Below are 25,237 nucleotides of genomic sequence, written 5' to 3' on the forward strand. Positions count from 1 at the left end.
CAAATAAATGTACGAAAAACAAATATGTAACACAGCAACAACAAACCCAAAAAACATAATCATGGCTTGAGCCAGGCACAAACAGAATGTTGCGGGGTTAAGCTGTTTTGGTGCAAAACCCTCCCCTAAACTTGGACAGAGGTGTAACGACAGAACAAAAGAACATCTATGCAAAACAATCAACGACAAAAGAATACGAGAAATAGCAAAAAAAAAAAGACAACCACTCAGTTACAGGATCCTGACTTGGGACAGGCACATACATAAAATGTCGGGGTTTTACTAGTTTGAAAGCAAACCCTCCCCTAACCTGGGACATTGATGTAACAGTACAACATAAGAACAAACTATAAAGTATAGGGATATAAGTCTTAGCTCATTAGAAGGTAACAAAGAGAAATACATAGATGCATGCTTATGTTTGGTATGAATTACATTTCAACGATGATATTTGATATTGATTGTTGGTTGCTTAATGTCCAGTGGCAAATAGTTCATGCATGTTTAGAACGAGAACAAGTTTACAATAAATGCAATAGGAAGGTCTTGTAATAATAAAGGCCATCAGGGATGATGGTCCAAAAATTTTGAACTGTCACTGGAAAATGAGGGTTGGGACAGAAATTGTGCCTTGCAACAGGCCATCGACGGACCTCTCAAAAAGTTGTGGCAACGCTTTTCAACGTGCAAAGAGCGTGAATTTATATACTCTGCATTGGATTTAACGTCCTCATTCTGACCAGACGAGACTGCAAACTTGATACCTCCCACACAGCCAAACGGACGCAACACTTTGGCAGACGTGTTACTTCCGGTCGGAAGAAGACCAAGTGACCATGATATTTCTATTCCCCAGTCACCCTTGGTTTTTTTTCAATGAACAACATTATGTGTGTATTGTCTTCTTTGAAATATCTGCATGTATACAATCTCTTGGATGAGTTTAATTTATTGAACATCAATCCGTCAACTATATCTACATTAGATATATCCCTTTCTAGGCTGGGTATTTGTCTTATTTTATTATTGTGCAATGTATATTATATAAATTGATAAACAATCTGTAGACAAGTATGTGACACTTTAATAAAATAAATTATTATTATTATTATTATATCAAAGGTATCGTTAAAAAAGCGCAAAGGTTTTGCAGAAAGAAATGTCTTTAAAAAAACCGGAAACGTCCTACGGCGGTATTCGAATATCATATATATGGCAACACTCAAATATCTTAATAGCCAATTTTGTTTTAAACATAAAGGAACCTATTTTCATAGTATAAGATCTTACTGGACGGGATAAGATTGAAATGCCCGACACTATATTACAAAACACGTTCTTTTGGAATGCTATAATATTTGAAAGTTTTGATAAGCATTTACAGTTTTAAATAAGTTTTGAATTTCTTAAAAAAAAGATGCACTTTTCGTTTTTTTTTTATGCTTTGGTGAATTAATGTATACATGGAATAGGAATGCATGTACGAATTACATTTGTGGAGAACAGTGGCACTTGTTTTGATAAATCTGCAAACCAAAAGTAATGGTCTTTCTGTATTTTATCATTTTGTTTCAACAAATATTCATGAGTTGCATATCAATATTTCTCGTAAATGTCATACAATGATATTTTCTTAATTTATTTATTTCAATTGATATTTGAACAATTATAGTTTATTTAGTAAATGAGACGGTCGATTGGTTGACAATATCACTGATTTTACAATACGTTGGTAAGTAATACGGATAATTTTAGAAGGTCATTGTCACCAACCTTTTCCTCTTTTCAATCTTTTAAATCATAGCAAATAGCTTGGTTTATGGTCTTACTTACGTGTTCACTAATTTCATTTGTAAATTCGAAGACGTGCTTTGTCTGAAATTGTCTGAAAGCAAAGTCTTGTATTAGAATATAAAATCCTATTATGTAGGGAAAATGTTAACGATGTTCGATGTCTCAGAGTAAATTTTCTTGATTGTCAATTTAGGAAAAAGATACATTACCGCATACGTCATGCAAAACAATAATCAGGAAATAGACATATATATATATGTTCTTTATAATCATAAATGTCCAAATTGTCTGAATACACAAGTAGAACAGTAAATATGTGTCATAACATATTTTGAAATGAAAGATATTATTCTTACTTAATAGTTATATAAACTATTAGGTCGAATTACTTGATTATTTAAGGAATTGATCTTATGTCATTTAAACCTTAAGGATAATTTAAACTGTTAAGACCATTAAACTGTCAGGACAATGGCTGTCTTAAGTTTGTACATTACCGTGAAATCGTAAGATTATACAATGTCTTAAAGAAGATTAATCATGACTTGTGTGTTATATATATATACTACTCCGATAGATTCATCAAGGGTTCAATAACTAAAGATATCATAGACTTTTAACCAAAAACTATCCAATTCAATTTCACGTGTACATGTCGTTCCGATTTTATTCAACCATTTCATTTTAAACGATTGATTGACAGTCGTTAATTTCAAGTGAATCATTAAATGAAACGTGAGGGCGGAAGATTTTCAAGCATTGATGTCCGGTAAATTTACATTTTAACTTGGTGTACTATTAACCGTATCAGTTATATTATATGGATATTTAGATGTTGAAATGCATTGGAAGGAACATTTTAAGCTGAAGGAATTCGGACTAGCCTATAGTCGTCCCCAAGATTTCGTAACTTTACAAGTAAGTGCCTTTTATTAAATTTTAATTCCGGTTTTTTTTCAATTTTCACATGAATTTATACTTATAATTCTTAAATATCTTGTTATACAAATTTGCCAAAAATATATCATACAAGCATTTTAAAGTTTTTTTTCGTCTCACTGATGTATAGTATGTTCTTTTATAAATACGGTGGCAGAATGCGGCCATGATGATGAAAGAAGAAGAAATATGATGTTCCCTCAAGATACTATGTCGTTCCTTTTAACATATTAGCCAGTGTTTGTTTTGATTTGTTGTCAAATTGAAATTTATTCTGTTTTCTGAAGAAGAACTACCATTTGTTATCTAGATATATATATCATGACTATAAAAAAATCTCTGAAAACTGTTACAACTAAAATAATATCAACAGTACGGTATCTATAAAAAAATATGTTGATTATTCAAAGAAAGAATTGCATTTGCGAGAAAACCGAAATCATATAAAAGGGAACGACCCTTTAACGTACCGGGGGGAAGGGGAGCCCAGAGTCTAAAAAAAAAATTTGATACCCAATTTAATGAAAACAAATATTCTAGTCAAGCTAATGACAAAAACAAAATTCTGAACCCTTATTTTTCCCATACCTTATAGTGTTACATATAGAAGAAAAACATTTGATTGACCGCGTTGATAGAGTAAATATTTTTTAAATTATGTTTGCGCGAAGCTCGAAAAAATTTCTGATTCAGACAAAAAATCATACCCCCCCTTGAAGTAATGTTTCTCTCAAATTGTTATCAAATCTTCCTGATAAAAAAAACACAATGATATTTTTTTGTTTTATGCGTTTATTATGTATTTGGAATTTCGTTATTTTTTATAGAAATTCTTCAATTTTAATTTAATTTTAACTCCCTTCTAAATTATAATCCTGGTACCTTTGATAACTACTATGACATGCATTGATTTTAATAGATAATGTAACTGCTTTGTAATTTTTTTCTCTTTCTTTTGCATAGTAATAGAAAAAAAATGTGTGACCAATTGTGAAACCTTGTGGGGTTCTGAATTCTTACAATGATTACAATGATTTTTAGTGGAAATGAAATAATAAAATACAACATAATAGAACACAATACAACATGTTTTGTTCAACTTTGTGGAGTCGTCTTCAAATTGGCCAATTACACAAAAAGCAATACGCAAGACAATATATCGTAGGATAAATTAATTTTCGGGGGGGGGGGGGTTAGATATATTTAAGTTTCTTTGGGGTTCAGAAATGTTTGAATGATAATTACTCAATAATTCAATCATAAAGACTGACAAAAAGTATAAAAACAATGGAATAAAAATAAAATATCTTAACAAAGCAGAATAAAAACCTCACCATCACAATAGAAGAAAATAGTTGATATTCCTTGGCAACCGACATACTAGTATACTGTTTAAAATTGCGGGTTTTTTTTATTGAATTTTGTTAATTATATCTTATGGTGTAGGATAATGAGGCCGTATTGAGCTGGCATGCGCAGTGACTACATAAAAACATCAAATCTATTTTATAATCTGAAGGGTTTACAATATAGTAATTTGGGATACTTATGTGCATGTCATGGTTTTGTAACCTCGTCATTACGACATACACCATTGTTGTGGTTACTGGACTTGTTTCGTGAATTGATGCACAATACCCTTTCTTTTCCTTAAAAAAATAGTCAAAATGACAAATAAGCAATATATTTTTGGAAATGAGGTTTTATCTGGGTTCGTTTCAAGTGCAAATATAGCTTACTTTTCTTTATAAGTTTAAAGAACTAGTCAGTAACTGCTAGTTTTCCTTTTATATTTATACGTCAAACTCTGATTTCTTTTGAACTGAGTTTTACTGGGCGTTTTGCTACATTTGTTTCTGACACATTGGCTGAGGTATAGGGAGGAGGATGCTCACAAAACTTGAATATCCCGTACCCGGAGGCGTTCATTAGTACGATTTGTATTTTAGTGTAGTGACTATTCCGCTGAACTATATACGTTGGCAGCTCTGTCTGTTAATAAATCTGTATTCAGAACTTTATAGACGCGGGCACATTTGGAACTTGGCATAGTGTACAGACACTCTGCGATTGGTGGAGACAGTATGTTGACCTCAACATATCTGTTAGTGTGAGAGGTTGAGTGGCAGTCATATTGGTGTTATACCAAAGTCTCTTCTTTTAAGTAAACTATAATAATTATTTGTTTATGACTATGAAAGCTTACTGCATTGCAAAAGCCCTTAGACTAAATTGTCAGCTTTGGACTGGTTGCGTATATATAATTGCAACTCTAGAACAGAGCATGCTTAACGATGGTGTTTAGAATTTTGACTTTTTGTAATAACTGAGTTTAAAATCAAATTAGAGTAGTATATAATCTCAAATGAGTCATAAAATTATTTGTATTAGGGAAAATTTCTAAAGTTTCCAATTTTTTTAATTCGGAAAATACATGTACCAGGTCGTTTTTTATTCATTCGTTTAGTTGGCTGATGTAGTCGAGGGGTTTGACAGACCTCTCCGTTTGAAATATACGTAGGAGGTCGGTATTTTTATTTTTTTCATTTCGTGACCGGATTGATAACCAACTCAACAGTATTTCTCAGAAAGCACTATATGCGTTGCTCAACTTCGAATGTCGTTGTCTACTTGTACATGTCATCAGTTGAAGGTAGGTCATTCATACTTGCAAACCGTTGAAGGTCGTTGTTTACTACAATGTTGCATACGGTTGAAGGTTGTTGTATGTTTGGACACCGTTGAAGGTCGTACATGTATACATATTGACCTAAGCAGACATCTTTTTCTTATTTATTAAGTTTGAATTTCTTCTTGTCAATTTTGTTTGATTTTGGCCCTTCATTGCATAGAGCTCTGCATATTTTATAAAATAATAACCAACTTACAAAACACGACTATAGATACCGTCATGCTTCGATTTCAGATGAGGGGTATACAATTTCTAGATATTCATAAGAAAATGACGTGATTTAGATCGGATACCAGAGTCATTAACATGCTTTAATGTTTTCGTGCGCTAATTTATGATACATCGAAATACTATAAAACTATAATTAACATTGAGCAGGGTGTAACCTCAATGGTCAGTACCTTTCACGTCACGTACATCAATCATTGTATAGATTATACAAACTGGTCGTGTTAAGCCTTGATCTCTTCTTGACGTGTTAGTAACATCATTAAATTACAAACTGGTATGTAAATAAATTATACCCTATAATTATCATCAATGGAATAAATAGTATTGACCTTCAGACGTAGATAGACATTATAAAGAACAAAAAGTTCAATGGCCGTGTACTGGTTATTTGTTATTACTATGAACACATTGCTAGATGGACGAGAGGGAAAATATTATAAGGACACAGTTCACTTTTGGAACTTTATGGAATTTTATTTCAACTTTATCATTAGACATAAAAATAAAAGCTGCAATTTGGTTCTTAAATGGGTTTATTTCAAGCCAGCATGCTAGGTAACAAACATTGAAAACTTGGGGGTTAATTCTAGCCCTAACTGAACAGATTCTTTTTAAATTCTATTATTTTGAGCAGGGTCTCATCATTTGTATAAATCAGGATGGTCTGGACGAGGGTGAGGTTGAGGGGTGGGGTCCCTCATTTGTATAAATCAGGATGGTCTGGACGAGGGTGGGGTTGAGGGGTGGGGTCCCTCATTTGTATAAATCAGGATGGTCTGGACGAGGGTGGGGTTGAGGGGTGGGGTCCCTCATTTGTATAAATCAGGATGGTCTGGACGAGGGTGGGGTTGAGGGGTGGGGTCCCTTATTTGTATAAATCAGGATGGTCTGGACGAGGGTGGGGTTGAGGGGTGAGGTCCCTCATTTGTATAAATCAGGATGGTCTGGACGAGGGTGGGGTTGAGGGGTGGGGTCCCTTATTTGTATAAATCAGGATGGTCTGGACGCGGGTGAAGTTGAGGGGTGGGGTTCCTCATTTCTGTATTCTTCAATTGTTGATGTCATTTTCTCTATTCTTCAAATTGATTGCCATTATTCTGTATTCTTTACATTTTGCACCTCATTATTCTCTATATAGATATAGGAAGTTAAGATGTGGTCTTTATTTATTTATTTGTCCTTTTTTACGATTCTATAGACCCCATCTACACCTTCATTTTAATTCCATAAACTATTTCCACTATTATATACAAACTTTGTTCAAATTAGTACTTCCTTGTTTCAACTAAAGCGAGAATTTTTTTTTAATTTATTTTGTAAAATTACATGTACATGTATGTTAGGTGTTATACGTGTATTAATTCATGAAAATTAATTTAACAAAATTTACTACATACTATAGCAATATGTGTCATATGATTTTTTTATTTTATTTAAGACTAATTTGAAAACTAATGGACCATATATTTCAACAACGTTTGAATATGTTCTATTAAGAAATGGTTTAATTTTGAATGTAAAGCGTCTTTTGATTGGCTGACGTTGTTTTGTTAATCAGCTCATAGACATAATTTAGTAAGGTGACCGTGACATTATCAACGTTTTTTCATGGTTTCCTCCAGTTTAAAATTGATTTAAGAATTGAATTAAAAGAAATGAGTGAAATACACCACATTTTTTTCTTATTTCGAATAGACAGAAAAAATATTACAGTCATTCCTTAATTAAAATTTGTTTTGAATGGACAGATGATCAAATTGGAGATTATTCGTTTTTAACGATCAAGGAACTCACTTTGGGATATAAAGAAAAAACTTCACAAGTTAATGTTAATTCAAACATGTTTATAGCCATATTACATTTATTTATACTCTGATTCTATACGAGACTCACACTATAGATCTGATTATAATTTTGGACAACTTGCATATGAGGGAATGGGTTTTTTTCTTACGCGAATATTTGATTGTATCTATCTTTTGATAAATAAGTAAGCTTGATAATATATTAAAAAGAGAACATATACACGCGAATGTTGATTGTATATAACTTTTGATGAATAAATAAGATTGTAAATACATTAAAAGGTGAACATACATTCATTGTGTAATCATACGTTTTTTGATTCAATGAATTACGTCTGCCAATTGATATTTTATCGTGTGTTTTTCTATGTTGTGATGTTATGCTATTGTTTCAGAAAAAGTGAGAAGGTTTGGATCCATTAAACCGTTTAATACCGCAGCAAATGTTTGCACCTGTCCTAAGTCAGGACTCTGATGTACAGTAGTTGTCGTTTGTTTATGTAATATATACGTGTTTCTCGTTTCTCGTTTTGTTTATATAGATTAGACCGTTGGTTTTCCCGTTTGAATGGTTTTACACTAGTAATTTTGGGGCTCTTTATAGCTTGTTGTTCAGTGTGAGCCAAGGTTCCGTGTTGAAGGCCGTACTTTAACCTATAATGGTTTACTTTTTAAATTGTAATTTGAATGGAGAGTTGTCTCATTGGCACTCACACCACATCTTCCTATAATATCTATGTATATACTCATTAAACTTGAAAATTAAGGAGACCTCAAATACAACTAGGACTGTTTAATGCATACATTGATTTCACCTAAATATCGACGGTTACAAAAGATTATTTTAATTTTCCTGTTGTGCACTTTTCATTCCTTCGTGGCAATCCAGTTGATACTCTTTTCTAGAGCTTTCTGTTTGTATCTTGCAATGAAGCTGTTAGAGCTGTTTACAAGCTTTCGAGATGCAATTATTACTTGTTAACACATGGAAGCAAAATCGACGTCAAATTATGACTTCCATTGACCATAACTGAAAATCTGGGTTATAGATGATGCATCGAAATATTTCATCTGTTATATATCCAAGATCACATCTTTCTCTCCTTTTTGATGAATTATCATCGAACACTACTTAATCCCATGATTGTAAATTGTTCCCTGTGGAGCAGGAATTAATCATCGGAACATTTGAGTTAACCTTTGTAAATTGTTCACTGTTGGAACAGTAATTATCTATCGGAACACTTGAGTTAACATTTGTAAATTGTTCACTGTTGGAGCAGGGATTAACTATAGGCACACTTGAGTTAACCTTTGTAAATTGTTCACTGTTGGAGCAGGAATTAACTATAGGAACACTTGAGTTAAACTTTGTAAATTGTTCACTGTTGGAGCAGGAATTAACTATAGGAACACTTGAGTTAACCTTTGTAAATTGTTCACTGTTGGAACAGTAATTAACTATCGGAACACTTGAGTTAACATTTGTAAATTGTTCACTGTTGGAGCAGGGATTAACTATCGGGACATTTGAGGTAACCTTTGTAAATTGTTCACTGTTGGAGCAGGAATTAACTATAGGCACACTTGAGTTAACCTTTGTAAATTGTTCACTGTTGGAGCAGGAATTAACTATAGGAACACTTGAGTTAACCTTTGTAAATTGTTCACTGTTGGAGCAGGAATTAACTATAGGAACACTTGAGTTAACCTTTGTAAATTGTTCACTGTTGGAGCAGTAATTAACTATCGGAACACTTGAGTTAACCTTTGTAAATTGTTCACTGTTGGAGCAGGAATTAACTTTCGGAACACTTGAGTTAACCTTTGTAAATTGTTCACTATTGGAGCAGGAATTAACTATCGGAACATTTGAGTTGGCTTGTTATGTCTAGATTCGTGTTCGATCCTTTGTTGTTGTAAGTGTTTTTTTAACTGTTTGTTTTCCTTCTGTTTACACTATATAGGTATATTTTATATGTGGATCAGGATCTGTTTATCTTTGGAGCACCTGATATCACTTGTTGGGTTCGTATTGTTTAGTCTTTAGTTTTCTGTGTTGTATCTTGTGTACTTTTATCTGTCGGTTTGTCTTTTTCTTTGTTAACCATGGCGTTGTCAGTTTTTTTTTGATCGATGAGTTTGACTTTACTTTGTACGGAAGAGTTTGGGGTTTCCTTTTAAATGCAGGTTAATAAATTACCAAAAAAAATTACATGATGTAAGCAAGATGACACTAGAACAATATGAATTTTTGAAATAGCAACACAGAAAAAGCAAAACAAATTTGTACAAACATTTATTTTAGATATCTAGTTAAGGGCATTAATAAACTTTTTGACAACAACTAAGTTAATAAAGAACGTAGTAATTTTCAATCATATGGTTTTACATTTGAGATATAAATATTTATGAATTATTATATTATAATATAAACATCCTTAAAGTTTTTCTTAAATTACCCATCCAGCTTCATAAGTTTATTATATGTCCCATTCAAGTGATGACATAAATAGTACAGGAAACTCCTCAAGAGACATATGTATCCGGATTATCTCATTCACTTATAATATACTGTACTAACGGTCAACACATGTAATACACGTGCCCCTTTTCTCGGTCAAGTTGTCCATAGGATTGACGCGGATTTAGTTTATTTTTACAAATAGCTTATATAAAATCTCCACTTTTAAAGAGATAAATGTATTTCTATCTTTTCACTACTTAGTTATCCGACTATATATAGGTGTCAGACCACCAATTAAAAGTGCCTTTCTTTTCAACCAAATTTTGCAATTTTCACAGCTTTCTAAATATTTTACCTTAAGTTTAACTTCATAGAAACCAGGTATATCCTGAATTGTACATGTATCAGTTTTCTACATATCAATTTTCAACATACCTTTATAATCATATAAGAAAGAAGAGGTGTACCGAATAGAGGTACCACTAAAATAACCCCTGGTTTTCTGGAAATCTTTAATTATTATATGGAGTGCATTAATCCTCAATGTTGAATGCAAACTCATAGACAAGTAAATGTTGGCCCAAAATGGTCTGAATATATTTCTCTTCCACCAAAAGTTTTATTTCTGCCAATTTGTTGGTCAGTAACAAATAAAGTAAAAGGAAACAATGACATCAAATGCACTTTTTTTTTGTCCGAGTACTAAGGAGTACGTTCTAATTGGAGGGAGTAATTGGTGGTCTGACACCTATAGTACTCAATGCTACTTGTACGCCACTGATTTGCTATCGTCAAAATAAATGCTCTACAACAAATATATATGTAAAATTAAAATTGAGAATGGAAATGGGGAATGTGCCAAAGAGACAACAACCCGACCATAGAGCAGACAACAGCAGAAGGTCACCAAAAGGTCTTCAATGCAGCCAGAAATTCCCGCATCCGGTGTATGTATTTTACACCCAAAGGTATCATTGCTATACAATACTACACTACTATAAGTGTATGCTGAGTTATCCGACTCTATATTGTTCTCCATGCAACATGTACATTGTACTTGACGTGTATTTTGGTAATTGCTATCATATCGTATAATGCTCTATAACAAACCTGTGTCATGTGTTTTATACCCGAAAGAGTGCACTTCACTGACATAGGCGAAGGGTGTACTGCATGCATGTATGTTAAACCGAGGAGTACCAAGGATTAAACCAGAAGGAGATGTGATTACTTGTATCTAAATGTGTTGTTTTTTTTATTTTAGTAAATACTCTGGTAAAAATGTGAACAATCCATGCTATTGCATGTATGAGAATGTGTTCATTCAAAAGTGACTTTAATTTAAGGTCCTCCATCTTAAAAAGGTACAAACATTTAATTTCTCTACGAAATATTTGGTATTTCGAAGACTTAAACACTTTTTTTTATCACAGTGACTCATTTTTTTGCACTATTGTACATTTGTATGATTGTAAGCCTTTTTCCTACACATGTAACTATCATTGTTTAACTGTTAAAAGTCCAATATTTCACATTCCCTTAAAACGGATATTAGTCTACACAGGGAACAGTATATCTCATATGTACCTGGTCTACATGCACATCAAATTGTTTGATCTATTACTCATTTTATTTTCTCCAAAAAAAAATATATTTTAGAAGCGCCCTTAATTGAATTTCTTAAGTCTGAATTATTTTTATCATTTCTGATTCGCTATTTTCGTGACAGATCGATGACAAACTTGGAAATAGATTTATTGATTAATCTCAGTGCCCAGAATGATAACAGTTTAATTGTCACTACAAGATGCTGAAAACCAAAACATATAAACATATCTTATCGATGTGTCAGTTACTAAAAGGCACTTTCAGTTTACATTATCTTTGATTAATGGTATTATACCATCTATCATGTCTGAAATAAGCTGGTGTACTGTTGTATAGACTTCGTTACTTATATTTTTTCTTACTTATATGTATTGTATTTTCCAGCATGGACCACAGATTTTATATGTTATTTGGGCAGCACTTTGGTTAGCCTATCATCTGATATGGATATTGATAGAAGCATACTGGAGTCTAACTAATGCACCTGGAAAATGGATGCTGCTGTTGACCAATCTAAGTTACCTGGCTTTGGCATTTTTGACATTGGTAGATTTTGTCTGCTGTCTATATGTATGCTGCTTGAGGCCAGACATAGCAAATGGTAAGAGGAGTTTGGTTAGGTTAAAATCTGAAATTTAGATTGTACATGTATATAGATGTATATTCCAATAAATGTAAATTTAGGGTAGATTTTGTTTTGCATATTTTTCCTGTTGGAAGAAGTCGAAGAATAATATTCTTGAAAAAAATACAGAGGCTTTAAAGTTTATGATTAAAAGATGGTAACAATTATAAAATTTGGGACCTATTTCAAATATCCGTAATTGGGACGTGGTAAACTGGACTCTTTTAACAAGATCTGGCTTATAAATTATAAATTATTTAACATAGGTATAAAGTTAATATTAATAGTATGAATGTATAATAAAATATTATTAAAATATTTTCTACCAACAGAAAGTATAAGTTAGAAAAATTAGTATCATTTTATCTTTATTTCCACAAATAAAATGCCATGCCTCTAAAAAGGAGAAATCAGTTAATATTGAAAAGGATTTGCTGATATCAATACAAACATCTGTTGAAAATTTCACACGACGTTTAATTATGAAAATCCTAATTATCGGAGGTGTCCCATATATATATTTTTTTTCGGTTTTTATAATACGACCACACATAATTGATCACGATCAATTATATATTTGAATAAAACCCGAAAAGGTTGGCGTTATATGGAAGATACAAAATGAACTTACAATCTCGTCGAATAAGGATTTCCTGTGCACCTTATGGCATGTACACTACATTGTTCATGTATCATATTCAAAATCTTAATTGAACGCTTACTTCCTCTGAAGGTCGTTTTCATTCGAATCAGCTGTTTTGTGCAATTAAATTACGTTTCCTGGCTTTAACGTTTTCCGCTTGTTCTTATTTAAAGACAGATTAATACGACCTTTCTTGAAAACGTACTTATTTTAAAGGTGAATATTTGGATTTTCGGATGCTGATTTTAACATGCAGCCATTTACTTTTTAAATAGAAAGTCCGTGTGTAATTAACATACATTTAGATATACTTATGTACTATGCTTACTTCCGTTATTTTTTTTGAAAAGGGAAGTTGACTTTTTTGTCTTAGTAATCTGACAAATACTGTACTTTTAGTCACTTCAAACAAAAATGCAGTCAGGTGCAATCGAATGCCTTCTTACTATCAGAAATAGAAAATTTGACATCCACTGGTATACATACATAAAGAAACAGATCTATATTGGAACAGTATAGGTTATTTATTTTAAATGTAAAAAATGTCAAGACTATATTTGAATCAAAATATTGAAGCCATGTTAAATGCTTATTTTTCTATTTGACGTTCTTTTCAAATCGTTCATTCTTTAATTTTTATCTGCAACTTTTTTTAAAAGAGGCGGCCCCAACCATTATTTTCCTCATACATGTATGTATACCTTGTCAATTCTATTTATAAGTTTGAATTGTAGATATATCTTATCGTTTGTCATCTGCACTTGTTAAAACTATTTTGTTTTAATAATCACTGGTACTTAAATTGCATTTTGACTTCTCAAGCACCACTAGAACCATGTGTAACCCTATTCAACGTATTTCATGGCAATGTTCATCAATACATGCTCAATAATCCAATATTTTAATATTGTACGAAATTCAGCCAAACATTTATCTTAAACCTTAAAATTGGGTTATCTCTTACCGATTGAGATTATTGTACAGTAATTTCGATTTTTCTTTGATTATGGTTGAAATTACAAAATCTGCAAAACTACTAATTAAAAAACAGATTTTTAAAATAAAAGTCCTAGAGCCAGAACACGTAAGTATTATCGTCAGATGCAGCATCGATGCTATTTTGTAAAATAGATACGTGTCATATTCATCTCTGAAATAATGATATTATGAAACATTCCTGTCAAGAAAAAAAAGAAAAAAAAGAATTACAAGCTTAACAGGGTTTTGATGGAACTTCAATGGAGATGTTTTATCGATAAAAGTTCTTCGACAATTATTTCGGCAAGAAGGTTAAAAGCGATAACCAAACAGAAGCACAGGTTTTTATTTCAACAGACTAATTAGAAATTTTAGCAAAAGAAAATGTTTTAGATATATGTATATAATAGTATTCATTTTTTTTCAGGTAGAATAAAATATTTGCCATGGTATATAAAAGTACAGTGGATAACTTTGAATATATGTGGACATGCAGCTGTACAAGTTACTCTACTTTATTGGGCCATGATAGCGACATGTGAGTATATTAGACTAGCATTGGGCCATGATAGCGACATGTGAGTATATTAGACTAGCATTGGGCCATGATAGCGACATGTGAGTATATTAGACTAGCATTGGGCCATGATAGCGACATGTGAGTATATTAGACTAGCATTGGGCCATGATAGCGACATGTGAGTATATTAGACTAGCATTGGGCCATGATAGCGACATGTGAGTATATTAGACTAGCATTGGGCCATGATAGCGACATGTGAGTATATTAGACTAGCATTACGTTAAATTTCTACTTTATTGGGTCATGATAGCGACATGTGAGTATATTAGACTAGCATTACGTTAAATTTCTACTTTATTGGACCATGATAGCGACATGTGAGTATATTAGACTAGCATTGGGCCATGATAGCGACATGTGAGTATATTAGACTAGCATTGGGACATGATAGCGACATGTGAGTATATTAGACTAGCATTGGGCCATGATAGCGACATGTGAGTATATTAGACTAGCATTGGGCCATGATAGCGACATGTGAGTATATTAGACTAGCATTGGGTCATGATAGCGACATGTGAGTATATTAGACTAGCATTGGGTCATGATAGCGACATGTGAGTATATTATACTAGCATTACGTTAAATTTCTACTTTATTGGGCCATGATAGCGACATGTGAGTATATTAGACTAGCATTACGTTAAATTTCTACTTTATTGGGCCATGATAGCGACATGTGAGTATATTAGACTAGCATTACGTTAAATTTCTACTTTATTGGGCCATGATAGCGACATGTGAGTATATTAGACTAGCATTACGTTAAATTTCCACTTTATTCACGGTGTATATTCATAACGCTTCCTTTCCGATAAAATCGGCGTTTTTGCTTCCTTTCCGATTCAGAAAACGCACCCTTTCTGATACTGTACACAGGAAATGATTACATCGATTGAATAGTAGTGTCCTTTTACTCTAATTTATCAATGAAATACTAATATTCTTGAAAGAATTGATAGGTGACGGAACAAAGTACACAAACAAGTATCCAAAATAAGATTTGCTAATGTCTACAATCGATTACAGAAAGCATGCGGGTTAACACAACAACAGCGTCGACGAGTACAACAAGTTTATCAAGAATAAAAGTCATGAATGCAAGAACAATTGACCGTTTAACACAATATACAATTTATTAGATTATAAAATAAATTCGGAGTTTTCGTTTTGTATATATTGTAAGATTCCTAACCTTTCAATGCATGCAATAACTGAGTTTTTTCTGAACATCGACCAAAACGCCTCCTTTCAGAGTTTGGAAACGCTTCCTTTAAGATTAAAGTTACTACGAAACGCATCCTTTCAGATAAAATAAAAATGTTTATACCAACGGTCAGACAGTGGATAAATGCAAATATGTCTAAACATTTTGATGTCCCGGGGCGTATTATTAAAAGTCAAAACGATAGATCTCACACTAGCATTGATGAGCATTGATTTTTCAGCATTATGTTGTAAAAATATTTTAAAATAAACATTTTAAGATTGTGGTGAAGGGCGGTACTGAACACAGAAACACGTGAAATAAAAATCGAAAAAACGTTGCACGAAAAGTAAAAATCGGGTAAAACGAAGCACGAGAAATAAAATCGTAAATATCAGGGAAAAAGTACCAGAACCGTAATTGGAGATTATGCAGCCATTATAAATGGACATGAAGACCTTGCGGTCTTTTAGCTCTTAGCGCCGGCTATACTTGCATCTTATTTAAAAACAAATATTATTCATAGTGATTTGATGGACTTCATTTATACCATACATATTGCAAAAGTAGAATGGTAACAATATACATCACCTTCTATTAGATTACACCAGTTTCAGAAGGTATTATAACACACAGTCTTTTTATCAAATGCGGTACATGCACGAGAATAAATAAAGAGCACCGACACGAAACACGGAAAATAAATGAGGGGAAACACGAAGCACGCATATTGAGGCAAACACGAGAAAACGATAAATAAAACGTCAAAACACGAAAATACGTGAAATATATATATATTTTTTTTCAAATTTGAGCTCTAGTTTCAGATTTTTGAACAAAGCGTCCTTCGTTACCTTGCACAAAAGAAGCGCCTGTTTCTCCTCTTGAAGACCTAGTATATAGTCATAACCCGTGACACCCCTCATTATTTTTCTGTAGAAGCCCTGAAATAGGCCAACCCCCTGTTTTTTTGACATTTTTTTCAAATTTTGAGATCTAGTTTCAGATTTTTGAACATAACTAAGGCCATCGATACCTTGCGCAAAAGAAGCGCCTGTTTCTTCTCTACAAGACCTTTAGTCAAAGCCCGTGACACCCCTCATTATTTTTCTCTAGGAGCCCTTGAATAGGCCGACCCAGTTTCTGCATATGTGTATGATAGATTAATAAAAAAATGACATTAAAAGTGCTATATTTTACAGGGTAGTACTACTTTCACACGCGTTCTTAATTGAATTGGTGCATTAATTGGTAGTCCTACACCTACAAATAATCCGATTATTAAACCAATATCTTCAAGCATGACTAAATTGTGTGAAAAGCTGATTTGCCGGACGGACAGACAGAGTGCAAACCTTAAGCCCCCTTCAACTTCGTTGGTAGGGAACTAAAAATATAAAGTAACATTATTCTGAAACACGTCTTAGAAATTCTACTTGCCTCTAGTCTGACTGAAATTTCGTGTATTAAATCTATGAGAATTTCTATAAAAAACAAAAACAAGATTATTTTCCTCTTCTGTTTCTTTCTCTCTTCGTGTAGTCGGAAAGTTCTCATATTTAGTTTAAAATACCGATTTAAAATAGTTCTTGGCGGGAAATAATGCGTAGTGGTGTCCGTTGTCCATTAACTTTCTACACTTCTCTGAAGCGCCTGGACCAAAAGAACTATTAAATTAATCTTGATATAAAGGCATCAAACTTTTCCAGATGAAAAACAACAATTTAAGCGTTGTTGTTGCATTTTTGTTGTCTTCCCGGCTAGCCAAAAGAACAGCCATTTCGTATATTGTATACAAGAATGATGAATACAATCTACAAGTTGTAGTAACCATTTATTGTCCTCATATAAAAAGCATGGAAATTCCGAAAGATAATTGTAGATAAATTCAGATATGTTTTCTTTTAAAATGTCTGATACATTGCACAGTTGATCTCTCAAATGATATAGTCCCTACACTGATAAGTTTATAAATTACTTATCATGTGAGAGAGAAAAAAAACAAATATATATGATCCTCTCATCCTATGTCCGAATATAAAAACTATATAAGTTAGGCCTTTTCAACTTATTTTAAAACTTTGTTCGTATGTTGCACTGTTACACGACTGACCCAGGTTAAGGGGGGGGGATGGGGGATCCCGCTAACATGTTTAACCCCGCCACATTATTTATGTATGTGCCTGTCCCAAGTCAGGAGCCTGTAATTTTTCGTTTCTTTTTTTATTAAAATAATGCCGTTTGTTTTCTCGTTTGAATTTTTTATCGGGGACTTTTATATCTGACTATGCGGTATGGGCTTTGATCATTGTTGAAAGCCGTACGGTGACCTATAGTTGTTTTAATGTCTGTGTGACTGTCAATTTGGTCTCTTGTGGAGAGTTGTCTCATTGGCAATCATACCACATCTTCTTTTTTTTTTATATATACCTGTTGTTCAGGAGAAAAAAATATACAAAGAGCTAAACGATTATTCTAATATCCTTTATGCAGAAGTCACCAAGGGTAGATACTTTAGGTTCTAGTGTTTGCGTATTAAGTGCCAGTCTACCTAAGAATCAGGCAGTGGTGAAAACATGACCAAAAAAACCCACACAATTTGACATTGTTTTCAGTTAATAAAATGTAGTGGACAAATATAACATTTATTTCCGTTTTCTGTTCTGGTAATAGAAGATACAATTTGGTTGAAATGCACTAGAAATTAACAAATAAGGGGAGATAACTCTGTAATTTGCTATAATTTGCTATCATTCTAACCAATTTTCTAACCAAGTTATTTGATATTACCAGACACGCACAAACGAAAGACCAATTATTTTTAACTCAGGACGATGGTTAGTATTAAATAGTATGATTAGCTCGGTGTTTTTTTTCTAATCATGTTTTGATATTTACCTACATTGCCTGATTCTGACAAAGACTGGTACTGAAATACACGGTTTTTCAATATCTTAATACTTTCACATTGTTATATGATCTGCAGAAATTTAGAAATTATAGGAATTAATTGTTATTCTGTATACAAAGTGTCCATTAGAAAGCTGTCTTCTCTTTATACCACAATCACCATTTGTAAAATTTGTGTTCTAACTAAACAAATTATTTAATAGGAGAGGGTTTGTTTTTGTCTAAATTCCCCTTTTCGTTCTTTTCTATTTTTAAATAATAGCATCCATCTAATTCTTGTTTATAATATGCTTGGGTACCGGAAATAATTTTCAAAGAGAACCACACAAGTCTAGTTGTGGGAAGAATTTTTTATAAGGTAAAAAAAGATTTGAACTGTGCAGTATATCTGAGGTAGCTATAATGCACACCTTTGCTGTGCATTATCCAGATTATAGCACAGTAAGAACAAAGAAAGTTTACCCATGTCATTTGTTAAAAACGTTTTTTAACTTTTCAATTAGACCTTCAATGACGAGTCTCCAGATGACGATAGATGGAGGGATATTTAACGTCCAGTGGCAAGTATAATGCAAAGCGTAGAGGGATTTTATATATACGTTGCAATAGCTTGTTTCCCAGTGCACTATAAATAAATATGTTTAAACTAAAGTAAGTCAGGTGCATATTCAGGAAGAAAACATGATAATGAAAAAGGAATATGAACCCCGCTTTGTACTAGGTCGTAATTTCAACGTGCTATCTCACAAGGTAACAGTTCGAATAATAGACATGTCAACATACGTCGAGCACATTATTCAGACCCCGGGGGTCGACTAGTCTTTTACTCTCAGAAGCAGATTTAGGGGGGCAGGGGGCCCGGACCCCCATTTTTGGGATTTTTTTTTTACTTATATAGGAAATCTCGAAGTGTGACTAGAGCGGGCCCCCTCTTAGGTCAGTCAGTGGGCCCCCACTTATGAAAATTTCTGGATCCGCCACGGACTCTAACTATTAAATGCCACGTGATAGGTTTCATTGATAATCTGCCCTTGTTCTTTAAATAATGCCAACATACAAAGTTGTGCCTAACAATGTTGCTTATGTATGAGAAAGGATATGGGAGGTGCAGCCCTCACTGAAAATATGATCATTTACGGTGACATTTTATCATGTTAAATATTAATGAAATGTTGTCTCAATGTTATAAATTCTATATCTTATACTTTTTATATCGTAAAACAATAAGCTAAAGTCGTGATTGTTTCTTAGCCTTGTGCGCACGGCTACATTTTTATTTGAAAATAGCATTACTTTTATGTGAATCTGAAAGGAGTCGTTTCCTTAGACTCCGAAAGTAAGCGTTTCCAAAATTGACGCTGGGACTGATTTATCGGAAAGGAAGTGTTTCCTTGATTTTAAAGAAAAAGAGATATACGGATGTTTCAGGTTAGCGGGACAAGGTAAAACCATTTGATAAGTTAAAATATAATGAAAAGCTTGCGAATCAATATGCTGTATGTTTTTTAAAATAGTTTCTGAGCAAACGAATGTATTTTTTATCTGTCATCGTCAACGACGCTGAGATTATGGAACTGTTTGAACTGGTTTATATTATTTTCTTAATGAAATCAACTTGGTATAAATTAAGACAAAACATTCAAATATTCCGTGAGCTACATATTTTTATTTAACTTAACTCTTGACGGTAGCATTATTCATTTTAATATCGTGATCCTGTGCGATGTCGTCATCGAAACTCCGAAAGGAAGCGTTAAAGTATCGGAAAGGAAGCAAAAACGCCGATTCTATCGGAAAGGAAGCGTTATGAATATACACCGTGTTATTGGGCCATGATAGCGACATGTGAGTATATTAGACTAGCATTACGTTAAATTTCTACTTTATTGGGCCATGATAGCGACATGTGAGTATATTAGACTAGCATTACGTTAAATTTCTACTTTATTGGGCCATGATAGCGACATGTGAGTATATTAGACTAGCATTACGTTAAATTTCTACTTTATTGGGCCATGATAGCGACATGTGAGTATATTAGACTAGCATTACGTTAAATTTCTACTTTATTGGGCCATGATAGCGACATGTGAGTATATTAGACTAGCATTACGTTAAATTTCTACTTTATTGGGCCATGATAGCGACATGTGAGTATATTAGACTAGCATTACGTTAAATTTCTACTTTATTGGGCCATGATAGCGACATGTGAGTATATTAGACTAGCATTACGTTAAATTTCTACTTTATTGGGCCATGATAGCGACATGTGAGTATATTAGACTAGCATTACGTTAAACTTCTACTTTATTGGGCCATGATAGCGACATGTGAGTATATTACTAGACTAGAATTACCTTAAATTTCTACTTTATTGGGCCATGATAGCAACATGTGAGTATATTAGACTAGCATTAAGTTAAATTTCTACTTTATTTGGCCATGCTAGCGACATGTGAGTATATTAAATGTTGATAGTACAGCGTCGCTGGGATTCCGAAATGTAGTAAATTACAATTTTTTCAATTAAAAAATCATTTTACAAACAGGCTTCGAAAGTTTGGTTGAAACTAATGCTTCCAAAATGTCGTATATGATCTGGAACATTTTTGTAAATGGCAGTGAAATGAATACTAGGACGTTTGTGGATTACACAAAGACTAAACTTTGTTTAACAGAAATAAAGAAATGTACAAGTATTTGATCCCAGAAGCCATTATAACACACTTTTCTTGTTTACATACAATCTTTTGGAAGCAAGCATTACAAGCAATTGAGATTTGGCAGTTTTGGCTCATGTCTTATTTCAAATCTTTTGATTGGTATAGCTGTATGCTCTTTTGTAATATCAAAGATTGCCTCCAGCCAAGATGATTTATGTGAAAAAATAATGTTAACATAAAAAGAAATATACAACATGTTGGAAGCCCAGTGACGACAGATCTCATGTGAGCAATCAGAATTAACTATAGACAACCAGTAATGACAAGTTTTTAAAACGAAGAAGAACAGCTTTTTAAAGGCTATACAACATGCACCCCCTTCGTTTCGCATAACAATTGTCATTTTGAGGTTTGAAATTGAAAATAAGGAGAAAATAAATAGGAGCAGTATACAATTTAAGAAAAAAACTGGTAGAATTGTATTACTCCAAAAAGGAGCGAAACCATGCGTATACAGGAAACGTGTCTGCTGCTAAGCATACATGTACACCCCGGCTTACACATCCAGACTCATTGCAGTCAATATCATTCGGGAAAATTCGTACGTTTTAAAGAAAAAGAGTAAATCAGGTAGTTTATGTTTCTTGGAGACTGATATACTAGGATCATTAATTTTACGAACAAGATCAAATTTGCCGGGTTACCGCTTGAATTAAACGGTGTATGTTTTAACCAAAAATCCTATCTTAAATTTTATCAAAAACTGTAGTTCATAGAAAAATTATATAAACAATACTAGTATACATAATGAGTCGAAACAATTTGATTTTTACTGAAAAATGGACAAAAAAGTACATGCAAAATGGGAAGATCTAAACATTTACTGAACAATCATAATGGATCTAAACAGGATTTTGTTATCTTTGAAACATGAGTGATTAGTTCCTTTTCAAATATTGTAACTACCGAAACACTGTAGAATCGGAGTCCTCTATCAGATGTTGTTTCCGGATGCGGTATAATACTTTGGTTTTGCATTATGTACAGTACACGTTGTTGCGTGGTCCAAACAGATAAAAACAAAATGTGTTTGTTTATATTTAATACAGTTATTGTTAGTTGTGTGTATGATGAAAATTGAAAGTTTAAAGATATAAAGCTTCCATCACTGTGACATCCGTTTATATAGCTACGTTTTCTAAAATTATACTTTTACATTGCAAACAGCGTCTCAATTGGTATTTTAGTAAATATATTGTGCGTTATGAGTCGTAGTATGGTTAGACATTATTATTATGTTTCAAACACATTTTATTATTAATTTAATCTATTTTGTTATGCTTTTAAACGCCAATGTCCTTGTCGGATCATTTCGTCAATGAAAAAATCTAAAATGAAATATAATTATTTTTCAGCTACAAAAGCCTCAACCATAAACAAGCACGGGATAAACCTTGTCCACATATTGCTGCTTGTAATGGTATCAGCTAAACCAATCAAATTTCAACATTTTTATATGGCAGTGTTGTCATCCATCTTTTACATCTTTGTTAACGTAATGTATTACCTGGCTAGTGGACGAATACTCTATCAGTTTTTAAACTGGACAAAGCCTGGAACAACTACAGTTCTGTCGTTATTATTTATATTTGTTTCAACTCCATTGTCTCATTTCTTATTGTTTGGCATATATAAACTACGTGTGTATCTTTATAAAAAGCTGGTGACTTCAAGATATGAAAATCGGTACCGGAAAGAAAAAGAAGAGGAAGATTTAGAAGAGATAACATTCGAAAACGGACTGGACAAAAATCGCAACTCAAAAGAAAAAGAAAAAACAGAAATCTTTTGACTGGATGATGAAAAACAATCGTAGAAACTAATATGCATTTATAAATACATATACAGATTGTTATGTTGATAGTGCTAGATTGAAACACATGCCTTTTTGGATAATGTGTTCCTTTTGTTATTATTATAATAGAAAGTAGAGGAAAATTACATAAGTGTTTTATTTAAGTAATTAATGTACTTTAAATTATGTTAACGTTTTTTCCACATTTATTTCTTGTGACTTTTAACTTTTTGGTTGAATCCCAACATATACCAGTTGTTCTATTTCCAAAGATGAAAAGTTAAATCATAAAAAACGACCTCCGAGGCAAAATTCAAAATGAAAGGTCTCTTATCAAACGAATGGATAACAACTATCATAGTCCCATCAATCTATATTATTCCAATGTTTTAGTGCACATATTTGGTATGCGTTATTTTATGATTTGATTATAAACTGTTTAAACAGCTAAAATAGGAATTATAAGTCAAACAGCTCCATCAATCGAAGGTTGTATAGTATCTTAATTATAATCATCATTATGAGAGAGCTGTTGTTATCTTAGTAAAACTTTATTTCTAGTCTTAAATGTGGACTTTTTATATAATCCGAGGTTGCATAGTTAAAACATGGAAAATGCATACTATACCATAACGTGCTATAAGTTCATCCTTACGACAATCAGTATACCTAAACGTAATCGCATAAACCTCTTGTTTAATTTTTTTTAGAATTGGGTTGATTTTTATGAATATAAATGAATTGTCATGCATAGATGTGCATCAAAGTACATTTTGTGAAGAAGAAGTAAACGTGATAGTGTTTTATTTTTTGATAGATTGGCTTAAAATACATGGTTTCCTTTTTTAATGCATATTTTTAGTGTTTCTGTTTTTATTAAATAATCGATATGATATGAGCTGGACTCTAGTTATTTTCGTTGATGTAGGAATTGACTGCTAGAAAGATGACCGTGTTGCCATATTGTCTAATTTTGATGCTTAATGTCGAATCGCTGATTTTTTGTCGCAAAAACAATCACATTCAATTCTATTAAGCCTAATAATGATATAAATCCCCCCCACCCCGATTTGAGATTTAATTTCTGAACCACATTTTAGTTATGATCCGTTTTAAGTCGAAGTCTTAAAAAAGTTAGGACAAGAAGTGTGTGTTTATTAAATTTTCCAAAATTTAGTGTTGAAATGTTCAGGGTATTTTGCGATTTTTTTTATAAAATATACCATATTTACAACTTGCAAGCTTTAATTTTTTTCGTTTTATACATGTAGTATTGAGTACACATTTCATTATATACACTATAACCTCACTTCAACACCATCTACTTAGTATGTAACTAGTGTAACTCTTATTACATCCACAGGATTCTAATAAGCTTATGTAACTTATACATGACTGTCATAATTTAAGGTTAACAGGTTTTAAAAATATTTTAAAATCTAAAGATTGAGAAAATAAATATTTTAACTGTAATTAGTTTTATTATATTTTGAATTAATTGGACGCATAGTACCTATTGTTAGTGACCTCGTCATGCTTTATTGGAAAACATTTGTCTAGTACAAATGTACATGTTCAACGTTTTGGAACAACGTCTTATAGAACGCAACATATCAAAGAGCATTAAAACCCATACTCCTCGGAGAACAAACACAACCTAGATTCATCTTTTATTTTGTCACATTAACATTGTTTATATGTAGGATCGATGTCAAAAATTGAAAGTTCATTTTCAAACATTGACACTGTAACTGTCATGCAAATGATGAGGGCATCTGTAGAACTTAAGACCTGGCAGTTTTTGTGGTCGTTGTTCTCTTTACTGGAAAAGTTGTGTTGTTGATTATGATTTTCTTTAAGGAATCACCACAATGGTAACCTGTCCATTATATCGCTTAACTGAGATATGTTAAACGAATGCTCAAGAAATCACTGTGGATGTTTCAGATAACTTACGTGAATTATTATCAAACAATATAATTTGATGTAACTGTACATGTCTATTGAGAAAGCACAGACGGACGGACGAACGGACGAACGAACGAACGGAGGCACAGACCAGAAAACATAATGCCCCTCTACTATCGTAGGTGGGGTATAAAAATGCCCATTTTCATTTTTTAAGAGTTTTATTTTCGATTGTGAAATTTATATGGTTGCTCAGGATGTCAATTTGAAAATTTTGCTTATAACAAGTACTTTTTAAATTTAAATGTGCATACTATATATCTGCA

The 25,237-nt window shown here is 32.6% G+C and overlaps 1 protein-coding gene across 1 annotated transcript; it reads left to right on the forward strand.

Annotated features, from left to right (window-relative positions):
* The first annotated feature begins 2,372 nt into the window (after nt 1-2,372).
* On the forward strand, nt 2,373-24,476 carry LOC134720180 (uncharacterized). Its single transcript, XM_063582817.1, has 4 exons — nt 2,373-2,712; nt 11,921-12,137; nt 14,210-14,320; nt 22,564-24,476. Exons 1-4 carry the CDS (start codon nt 2,635-2,637, stop codon nt 22,998-23,000), a joined length of 843 nt encoding a protein of 280 aa, XP_063438887.1. The 5' UTR covers nt 2,373-2,634; the 3' UTR covers nt 23,001-24,476.
* Nucleotides 24,477-25,237: the final 761 nt, after the last annotated feature.

This window comes from Mytilus trossulus, chromosome 1, assembly GCF_036588685.1.
Source record: "Mytilus trossulus isolate FHL-02 chromosome 1, PNRI_Mtr1.1.1.hap1, whole genome shotgun sequence".
Classification (NCBI taxonomy): domain Eukaryota; kingdom Metazoa; phylum Mollusca; class Bivalvia; order Mytilida; family Mytilidae; genus Mytilus; species Mytilus trossulus.

Excerpts from the sequence above, each read along its gene's own strand:
- LOC134720180 (XM_063582817.1), top strand. The coding sequence starts at position 2,635 with ATGCATTGGAAGGAACATTTTAAGCTGAAGGAATTCGGACTAGCCTAT. Across the intron at positions 2,713-11,920 it reads AAGATTTCGTAACTTTACAA|CATGGACCACAGATTTTATA; the intron begins GTAAGTGCCTTT and ends TGTATTTTCCAG. Across the intron at positions 12,138-14,209 it reads GAGGCCAGACATAGCAAATG|GTAGAATAAAATATTTGCCA; the intron begins GTAAGAGGAGTT and ends ATTTTTTTTCAG.